The 11,078-nt window shown below is 38.9% G+C and overlaps 1 protein-coding gene across 1 annotated transcript in view; it reads left to right on the top strand.

Moving 5' to 3' along the window:
- Pawr (pro-apoptotic WT1 regulator) overlaps positions 1-11,078 on the top strand; it is a 126,522-nt gene that overhangs the window by 772 nt on the left and 114,672 nt on the right. Inside the window, 1 exon segment of the mRNA XM_029555589.1 lies at positions 1-235. This exon segment is cut by the window's left edge and continues 83 nt beyond it. Coding sequence (XP_029411449.1) covers positions 1-235 — 235 coding nt within the window.

Here is an 11,078-nt window from a genome sequence, read left to right as displayed (position 1 = left end):
CGCCGCGCTGCCCCGGGCGGCCCCCGGCTCCCGGCGGCCAGAGGACGAGACCCCCGCCGCCGCCGCCGCCGCCTCCGGGCCGCCGTCCCGGGCAGACGAGGAGGAGCCGGACGGCGCCCCGGAGAAGGGCCGGAGCTCGGGCCCCAGCGCCAGGAAAGGCAAGGGGCAGATTGAGAAGAGGAAGCTGCGGGAGAAGCGGCGCTCCACCGGGGTGGTCAACATCCCGGCGGCCGAGGTGAGCCTGGGGAGCGAGGCGGGCTGACGCCTCCTGGGGTCTTCCAGCAGGGAGCTCCCGCGTCCCGGGGCCCAGAGTTTCCTTCTACTTGCTGCGGGTGATGGAGTTCTACTTTGAACAAATGATTCCTGGGAAGTTCCCCAGCCCCGCATTAGGACACGTGTTTTTCAGCTCTTGTAGTCCTTCCTGGTGCTTCCTAGACAGCTCGTGGCCCCAAGATTTGCCAACTTACACTTCCCTGTGTGTGCATGATCTGTTAGGAAAATCGATTCATGGAGATGATGACGTACTCTGGTTTCCCACGTGTCCATCTCGGGTTATCGGGTTATTTTATCTCCATGTCCCTCTTAGAGTCTTTACAAGTAAAACACCTGTATAGAGAGTATAGATATAGCAATATCCAAGGCAGCGGTGTCGCAGCAAATCCGAGATGAGAATGTCCAATGGAACGTCTGCACTGTACCAGTTTCGGAACAGTTCCTGAACACGCGCGCAACCGCGCGAATTCTCTCTCTCTCTCTCTCTCTCTCTCTCTCTCTCTCTCTCTCTCTCTCCCCCTCCCTCCCTCCCTCCCTCTCTCTCCTCCCCTCCCCTCCCCCTCCCCCTCTCCCCTGCTCTTACTCTTTTATTTTTCCTGAATGATATTTTGGACAGTTGGAATGCTCTAACAATTACAGTTCTGTAGGTTTAGAGATCTCTTGCTGTTTTTAACAGTGTGGAAAACATTTGTGGGAGATGTGCTTTTTTGTTTTGAGTATTTTTGATCCCAAGATATTTCTCCAGGCATCAGAAACCGCATTTCTTTAGATGACTGGTAAAAAATGTTACCCAAGTGTGTATAATCTTACTCCCATCTACCTGAAAGAAAATAATCCCAAACTCTTTGGTGGAAGTGGTTTGACTGTTTGGCACCGTGGGAAGCCACATCTTTTACTTAATGGCTTTTTAAGTTTTCATTTTTTTCCCTTTTATTCTTGGCCATTAAATGTCTATTAAAATATTTAGTAACTTTGGGCTGGGGGTGTTGCTCAGTGGAGAGCATTTGCTTAGCATGCATTAAGGCCCAGTGTGTGATCCCCAGCACTGCAAAGTCAAACAGAACAAAAAAACATTAAAAGCCAGGCATTGTGGTACATACCTATAATTCCAGCCTTATGAGGCTGAGGCAGGAGGATTGGGAGTTTGAGACCAGCCTGGGCTACATGTTTGCAAGACCCACCACCTTGCTCCCTAAGATCTTACTGACTTTAATACTAGTTTAAGTAAAATCATTTGCAGTAAGTTAGGGAGTATATTGATATTTATGATTTTAAATATTATGATTTCTCTACCTGTAAAATCAGAGTATGTCTCTGTATTTTTATGTTTTTATGTGAATGTTTCAGAGAGATTTTTATCCATCAGAACAACTGTCCTCTGTGGTTTACTACTTGCAAAAGATGTCTGCTACTCATTAAAGTTGCTTTTAAAGGAATTCTTAAGAATGGTAATCAAATTTCCAGTTTTTTTAAATATGTAAAAAGATGAAGATTAAGGGGAAATTGAAGACAAAGCTTTGGAAAAGCTGCATTCCTCAGTTTTATTTTTAAAAGTAGCTTATGCTCCAAATAAAAGACCTTGTCGTTTTCAGTCTTTTCAGCCTTTTACTCCTGCTTCATCTGACAGGGATCTTTATTTTGGGAAATAGGTTGACAGACATTAAACTTCACTTTTTGTCTGCCTGCTTGTGCTAAAGTTATTTTTTAATTACCTTTTAAAAACAAGAATAGTGTTTTCTAGGGGAAATAAGTAGGGTGTATCTTGTGAGAGACTAAGAAACATCCTTTGTTCCTAGTCCTTTGAGTGAGGGAACAGTGCTGAGAATGTAGATGACTCCCCACTACAATTGAGTCGAATACTCTGGAATGTTTTTCGTTTGGGTGTTGGCAACTCCTAAATTTAATCTTCCTTAAAAACAAACAACCCAGGGTACCATTTTTTTTTTTTTTTTGTCTGTGGAATTTGAACTTTTTTTTATTGAATAGGGAATTGAGGATTGCTTTCTTTAGTGGTAACCATGGTTCTGTTTCAAGCTGTAGGACCCAACAAAACAAAGTAATATTTAACCACAGTATCTAATTAGCAGGCATACTTCTTGAATGTTTCCTTCCCACAGTTTTAGGTTTTTAGGACAGCTTTTCAGATTGTTTACAGAATGTGCATTGCAGAACTTGGAAGGTGAATGTTTCCATGTCTTTAGAGTGCTGCCGCTTTAGAATTAGATACTCTTCCTCTAGCAGTTTTTAACAGCGAGAGAGTCACTTGCTGAAGGGTTTCTTGTGTTAACATAGTTTAGCACTCCTGTTTTTGAAAGTTCTATTTTAGAAACATTTTAGGTACCACCCAATCTGTCAGTAGTGAAAAGCAGACTTACATTTTATCTAGTGTTGAGACCTTTCTGCTTTCAGAATATAACCCCAACCAAGTTTATATTAGATTAGCATGAAGTTTGTATGTAGAGAAGCTAGTTCAGTGGTTGATAAAGTCGTTCTTCTAGAAGTACAGATCAAACATCCGTGCGACATATTCACTGTGGCTTCTATTTAATCACTCCATTGGTCACAGTGTGTTCAGTACTTTGCTGCAAAGGTGCCTGACTGCAACCAAAGACACCATATCAACTAAGAGATAGCTTTGGCAAGGAAACGGGCTAAAACCCGAAACTGCCGGGTGGGGGATGGGATATAGGGTGGGTACTCTATTGACTACAAAAGTCCAAATACCCAGATGCCCTATACTGAAGTAAAATTTAGTTTTCATTTATTAGGAAGCATTTTGTAACCTTTTCTCCGTATTTTTTCATTTTCTCCTTTTTGTGTGTGACAGTAATTAGCCTGAAGTGCATAATTTGGGCATGGCATACTTCTTGCTGGTAGCTTTTGTGTATGTTTTTCAAATTAGACCTGATTATTACATGTGTGTATTCATGGCATTGGCTAAGCAAACTGGACAAGACATGAAGAATAAAACAGTATATATTTAGAGAGAGCAAGGCTGGAATCTAGAAAGAAGGGTAGGGTATAGCAACAGGAAGAAAAGTGTAAGCACTGAGTTCAGCAGTGTGGAAGCTTGGCAGTAAAACATGTAATGGTTATTTATTAGAATGCTGTGCATTTAAAGGGAAGAGATGACTGAGCTGGGACCAACTTGAGGATGAATCTCTTGCATTGACATAAATTCTGATGCCCATATATTCATACGTATATTCTTATATACATGTGCACACAAATACAGTATTTCAAGTGTCAGAGTGTAGTGAGTCTTAACTTTGGCAGCTTGTTGACATCATGTACAGATCTTAAAATAAATGCTCCCCCTGCTGATTCCTGGCCCTTCCTGCCCTCCACTCCCACTCCCATGTGATTTAATGGGTTTGGGATAGAGCCCAGGCATTAATATTTTTATAAACTCCCATGTAGTTCTAATGTGAGTCAGGGTTAAAAACCACTGGGTCACAGTCTGGGGATATAGAAGTGGGCAGAACACAGGCATTGCCTACAAGATACTTTTAAATTATATAAGGAAACATGGTAAGTCCAGTGAGGATAGCTTACTGCCTAAGCAGTGTACCTCTCTTGAAAGAGGAGGGAGCATTGTGGTCATCCTGGACAGTTGTATCTATTCTGTTTATGATGCTCCTGTCACCAAGGAGGTTTTCATGAAGACAGTTGCCACAGAAAATAGGATTTTTCCATAGGTAAGCATAGCATTGAAGTCTTGGTTTACATTAAAAGTTAACATATATTTAAACTTGTGTTTGCATAATGGCTGGCTAAAGTCCTCTATGTGATGTCTTAGAGGCCATTGCATCCTAATATGTAGCTTTTTATCCCCATTTCCAGACTAGAATTAGAGGCTTAGATTTTAAATTATTCAAATTACATAGACATAAATATGTACAATTATTATCTATCAATTAAAAAAGATTACATAGACGTGAAAGAGCAGCATTTGAAGTGTGTGTGTGTGTATGTGTGTACGTATGTCTGTGTATGTCTGTGTCTGGAGGAAAACGATATTTTATAAAGAATTAGCCTACCTTGAATTATTTAGCATTTTTCCTTAGTTTTTCTTTTTCTCTTAACATTTTATTAAAGTTACCTTAGATATTTAAGCATTTGAATGAGAGAAACTGTGAAGGTATGGAATTGAATAGAAATTAAGGTTAATTTTTAGGCTCAAGAGATTGCTTTTTGCTCTTCTATAGTTTATCAAGAAGATTTTTAAAAAATATTTATTATTATTATTATTGGTCTTTTTGAGACAGGGTCTCCCTGTAGCCCCAGCTGTCCTGGAACTCACTATATAGATCAGGCTGGCCTTGAACTCACAGAGATCCTCTGCCTCTGCCTCCCAAGTGCTGGGATTAAAGGCGTGTGCCACCACGCCCAGTTTATATATTGTTTTTTATGTATATGACTGTATTGCCTGCATGTATGTGAGTGTCGTGCAATGCCGTGGAGGTCAGAAGAGGGCTTAAAGATTTTTAACACCAGGCATTAGTAAAATGAAAACTGTAAAATTACTTTTGGCTAGTAATTTAAAAAATTTATACTTTGTTACTACTTAAATGATACATTTTATTCCCCCTGCAGATGATGTTATTACTTCAGAAGTTGAACTCAGGATTGCAGAAGTGAGGATAAAGGAATATTTAATATGGAGAAAACATTTCACATGGATACAGTTTAGGCAACAATTATTTAGCAAATTTACTGAACCTTGCATGGGCCATGATCTATTTAATAAACCTTATAAATCCAGGTAGATTAGGAAATGCTGCTTAGTAAGATATTAAGCTCCATTTCTAAGGGCCTGCAGTGTTCCTGCTGCCCTCCATTCACAAGTCAAATATTCTCCAACTCTGAGTCATTGTTAGTGTCTCTCCTGACTAATCACATAGAAAGTAGACAGTCTAGAACATAATGGGAATACCAAGAGGCAGTTCCTAATTTACCTGTACTGTTTAGTAGTTTAGTAGGAATGCCGATATGAGGTTTTACAAGCTTAAAATTGCTGGTAAATATTGGGACTTGAAATTTTCTTCCATCCTTTTTCTTCCCTTTTAAAAATTGGTTGATCTATATATCATAAAATTTATCCTTTTTAAAGTATACAGTATGGGACCAGGAGTATTCATTGATAGAAAGCTTGCCTAGTATGCATGAGGCCCTAGATTTAATCCCCAGAACAGAAAATTAAAGTGGACAGTTGCATTACTTTCAGTGTGTGCACAAGGTTATGCTCTAAGTGCTTTTGTATTTTCATCTGGAGTTTTTCATTATGCTCCTGGGACCTGTGGGTGGCCAAGTTTTAGTTCTTCATTCGGTAAACTGCAATAGTTTTCAAACTGTGACATGGTAATGACTTAAAATAATTTAAAGTCAGTCTTCCCCACATATTGTAGGAAAGAAATTCTGGTGGAATCCTCTCAATTTTAAGTTTCTTAAAACTTGGGCACCTACCTCTAATAATTTTTATTGGAGTTTTATATTAGAGGTACTTAATTTAATAGAATATGATATTTTATATTCATTTAGATTTTTTTCATCTCTTGTAGAGATCTGCAGAGCTCAATTATGTAACCATTTGAGAATTTTGATTCATAGTAAAAGAAAAACAGTGGAGCTTTTAGACTGCTTACAGGTTTAGTCATACTAGCTAAAACAATATCTTTAACAATGTGGCCAGGGTGGGGGACAGCCCACATCTGTGAGACTTACCTGTTGTTTTGAGTGCAAACTTCTGGGATCCACCTGGGTGGGGTGAGTTACCTGAGACTGTATTTTGACATGTTCTTGAGTGATTCTTGTATGTGTACTACAAATCTGAAAGAACTGATTTGAATAGCCCTGTACTGGTTTATTGCTTCATCAGTTGAGACTCATACTGGTTATCCAACAGAATTGATATGGGAATCAAACATGAATGTTTGTGGGCATATTTTGAAAACTAAGACAGAGGATTGGGAATTCGAGGGCAGCCTGGGCTCCACAGAAGACAGTGCCTCAAAAAAAAAGTTTATGGAATATTATAAAAGTGTTCAAATGATAGTTGTTATATGGAATACATTGATAACTGCTTGTTGTTCAGTGGACTTGTTTCAAGGATGATAAACATTCTCTTTTTTTTTTCTTCTTAAAACTTTCTAAGGTATTTTAACAGAAGACAGCATGAGCTACTTGGAAATTCACAGCACTTTATTTATATACCGCTATGCATTTAATGCAAAATGCATCTACTTTGCTTTTTTTCCCAAACATTTGTAAAAGGCTAGACTATAGAAAAAAATCCAATATTTAATATGTAAGTAAAACTTAAATGTTCCTCATAATTTACATATGGTTAAGGGAAAGCACACAATTATGCCTATAAATATCTTTAATAACTGGCGTTCAAACATTAATAGTTTTTTGGCCTTCTCATCAAAAACTTTAAAAATTTTATTTTGTGTATGAGTGTATTACCTGCATTTGGGTAAGTGCACCCATATCAAGCAATGCCCACAGAGGTCAGAAGAGGGCGTCAGATCCCCTGGAACTGGAGTTATGGACAGTTGTTGGTGCCATGTGGGTGCTGGGAACCAAACCCCGGTTCTCTTGACTGCTGAGTCATCTTTCCAGCTCCTCTCATCAAAACTTCTATTAAGAGCAGAATTGTTTTCCTTTTGTTTTCTCTTACATGTGAGACTGTTGACTTTGTGGACTAGTGATAGATTATGAACACATTTAGTTAAGAAGGAACTTTAAGTTTTAGACAATTACATTATAGACATAATGCCTACTATATAGAATCAGTTGGAACCATCTACTACTTTGTTACTTAGTACCATGTACAAATGAAATTTGGTGGAACATTAAATTTCTGAAAAGGAACAAAATTAAATATATCAAGGAAGACACTGTTCTAAGTTCAAATCTTAGCATGTGATTTTGTTAATTGTTAATGCTCTGATTATTTTTAGATATGCCATTTATTTACTTTTGATGGGGAGGGCCCACTGTGCTTTTCTTTTCTTTCTTTTTTCTTTATTTTTTTATTTTTTATTTTTTGTTTGACAGTGTCTTGCTATGTAGCTCTGGCCTGGAGACCAGGCTGACCTTGAACTCACAGAGGTCTGCCTGCCTCTGCTTCTGCCTCTTGAGTGCTGGGATCAAAGTATGTACTATCACACCTAGCTTACTGTATTTGTCAAACAATGTTGTTTTTGTGTTGAATTTGAAGTAATAGTTTTATTAATTCTGAAAGTTATTATTTTTTTAGGGTCTGTAACACTGCCCATCACACTTTGTTTTCAGACTCTAATAAATACTAGGGAGCTAAGTTTATAGGATTAATTGAAAAAGAATAGAGGAAAAAACAATGTTTAATATCTTATGTTATCATTTAAGATCGAGCTTATCTGTGGATGTATAAACTATTATTTCTTGGATAACTTTCTATATAATATCAATATAATTTTTTATTTTAGCATTTCAGAATATTTTTAGCATTGAAAAAGGAATACTAGAGAGGTGGCTCAGTGGTTAAGAGCACTGACTGCTCTTGCAGAGAACCCAGGTTCAATTCCTATCACCCACGTGGTGGCTAACAATCCTCCATAACTCCAGATCTGCGGGAATCCGACGCTCTCTTCTAACCTCTGCTAGCATTGCCTAACATAGGCACACTTACTTAATATGAAAGCAGTACACTCATACACATAAAATAAAATAAAATATTAAAGTGCACAGTTTGGGGGCTGGAGGCTCAGCAGTTAAGAGGACCGAAGTTTAGTTCTAGCACCCATGTCTGGTGGTTCTCACCCACCTTAACTTCAGCTTCTGGGGACTCTAATGTCTCTGGCCTCGAAGGGAACCCGCACTCGCATGTACATACCACACATAGACATAGACACACACATACACATATATATAATAAAAAAATCAAAATAACTAAAGTGCACAGTTTGGGGATGGGGGTATAATTCATTGGTAAAGCAAGGTTTGGTTCCCAGAACAGGAAAAAAAGTGGATGGCTCAATTATTTTAGTATATACAGTAAAGTTGTAGTCCCTGATTCCATCACAGAAGTTTCTTTTAGGGCTTAGATTTTTGACAAGACTTCTTTATATTCTATAATTAAGGCAAAAGTTGATCGAAAATAAATTTATGTAATCTTAGATTTTTTTTTCCTGCTGATAAAAATACTGTTTTTTTTTTTTCTTTCCAAAATGTAATGTGGTCAATGCAGTTCACTTACAGAAACAAATGTAAGAATGGAGAGAGGAGCCCATTCATTGTCTATTTTGTGTGTCTAGTCTTGTTTGTTGGTGCTCATATAAGAAATGAAGGCATTCTGCAAATACAGATTTGTATGTGTTTACCAACTCACCCAGAGTGGTTTTAAGTAGTGTTTTCTTTGAAAATGGAGACGAGTGTATTTTGTGATTCTGGTATTAAATGCTGAAGCACTCGGTTGCTGGGAAAAAACTCCACCACTCTCTGTCCTCATAGGTGCCTTTCCTTTGGACACAGATACTTTGTTTTAGATAAACAGCTATTTACTTCATTATTTCAGGTGTTTTCCAATATATTCTTCAAGAGAAGTATCTGGAAGGCACTGACACCAACACTGGTGACACCTGACACTGAATAGTCAGTCTCCTGTGCAGTGGGACCTTCAGTTGATGTGAAGGATGTTGTCCCTTATTGTTGCCTTATCACTGTAACTTTGAATTCACTAGGAAATAAGTGGGCAGAGCTGCAGTAGTTCAAATGTGTGTGTTCAGTAATTCCCCATCTAAGTTTCTAACACTCATTACAGTATGAAAAATCTTAATAAGAACTGTAAGACATCTGTAAAAATGGAAAAGAGGGCAGCTCATTTAAAAACTTAGTGACATGGTAAGAGAGACAAACCTAGTTAGGATAAGCAGTTTTACACATACAGCGTGATTAAGCACTGCATAATGCCAAAATAAATATGATGCCTGATTTTGAAGAAATGTTTTTTAAATAAACTGTGGGTATCAAAGGCATTGCAGCTTGAGAATTGTTAATAGTGAAGTGGAGAATTATCTAGAACTGGGTTGGAAGTACAGGTGGGTTGAGGCTCATGATATGCAGTAAAGTGAAGTTAGAAGTGTATTTCTCTCTCTCTGTCTCTCTGTCTCTGTGTCTGTCTGTCTGTCTGTCTGTCTCTCTCTCTCTCCCTCTGTCTCTCTCTGTCTCTCTCTCATCCCATGCTGGCCTCAAACTTGCTCTGTAGCTGAAGATGACCTTCATCTTCTGAACCTTCTGCCTTGAGTGCTGGGATTATGGGTTGGCACCACCATCAGTTTTTGTGGTGCTGGGGATGGAACTCAGGAACTGTATGTCTGCAAGCAAGCATTGTACCCACTGAACCACATCCCAGCCTTCATATATTTCTGTGTGGCTTGTTTGCAGTTTTCTATGCTTACCTATTGTTTCTTACATTTGCATATATATCAATGTAAAGTTAATGTAATGGTCAACTTTTTCCTAACGTGTTAGTTGTATTGGAATAAATACACTTTTTTTTTTTTTGCTTTTATTTAATTTATTACATTTCTTTTTAGCAATTTTGTGTGAGGCTGTGTGTCTGGGGTGGAGTTGTGCTTGTATGCCATAGTGAGGGCACATGTGGAGGTCAGAGAACATTTATGGGAGTCTGTTCTCTCCTTTTGCAACGTGAGTTCTAGGGTCATCAGATATAGTGGCAGGCCTTATCAGCTGAGCCATCTCATCACCCCCACAGATCTCCTTTATAAAAACAGATGTTATAGCTTATGCATATATACCCATGTCTGCCTATCCATTTATCTGTATCTATGTCCACTTTAGTATAAAATATGTAAAACTGTGACATAGGAAGATCGCTCTGAGTGTGACATAGAGAAAGTGTAAGGAGCTGACACTGAGCTGGAGTGGGAGTCCTCAAGACTATAGTCAGAGTGGTGGGTAGGCTTTGGTGAAAGGAAAGGAGGAGCTTGATGACAGAGGTAGTCCATTGGCTTGGAAAATTCTATAACTGCATGTTTCAGACTGGGAAAGTCTTTAGAAGTAGCCTAGTACAGGAACTGGAGAGATGGCTCAGCAGTTAAGAAAGCTGACTGCTCTTGGAAAGGACCCAGGTTTGGTTCCCAGCACCCAGATGGTGGCTAACAACCACTTCTAGGGGATCTGATGCCTTCTTCTGACCTCTGAGGGCATTGCACAATACGGGTGCACTTGTCCAGGCAATGTACTTATACACACACAAAAAATAATAAAATATTAAAAAAAGAAGTAGTCTAGTCTAAAAGCTGGGGTACAGTGGTGCACATGTACAATCACAGAACTCCAGAGGCTGAGGCAGGAGAATCACCAAGTTCCAGATCAGTCTGGGCCACAAAAATCTGTTTTTGGACTACTGTTACTTCACAACTTAAGTTGCATTCAACCTCATTCTTTCTCATCCTTAGCTCTAGCTGATCTAGCAGATTCTTCCCTCAACAGTCCTCCCTTAGAGATAAAGAATCTTGTTTATTTTGTTCCTTCTTTCTCAAACAGCCTCTACCTCCTGGTTCCTCTTGCCATGTAGAAATGTTCCATTAATTCTGTTTCACTTTCAATTTACTTTTTCGCCTTAAGTTTCTTTCATTTCTTTTCTCTTTTCTCCACCCTGTGTATATGCATGTGCACATGCACGCCCACGAGCCTATTCGTATGTGTGTATGGCACCACTTCTGTGTTTTGATATAGGGTCTCTCACTGGTGCCTGTGACTTGTCAATTAGATGCGAGGCTGGCTGGCCAGCAAGC

The sequence above is a fragment of the Nannospalax galili genome, unplaced genomic scaffold (assembly GCF_000622305.1).
Source record: "Nannospalax galili isolate Female #2095 unplaced genomic scaffold, S.galili_v1.0 scaffold390, whole genome shotgun sequence".
Taxonomy (NCBI): Eukaryota; Metazoa; Chordata; class Mammalia; order Rodentia; family Spalacidae; genus Nannospalax; species Nannospalax galili.
This window is presented reverse-complemented; position numbering and strand designations above follow the sequence as displayed.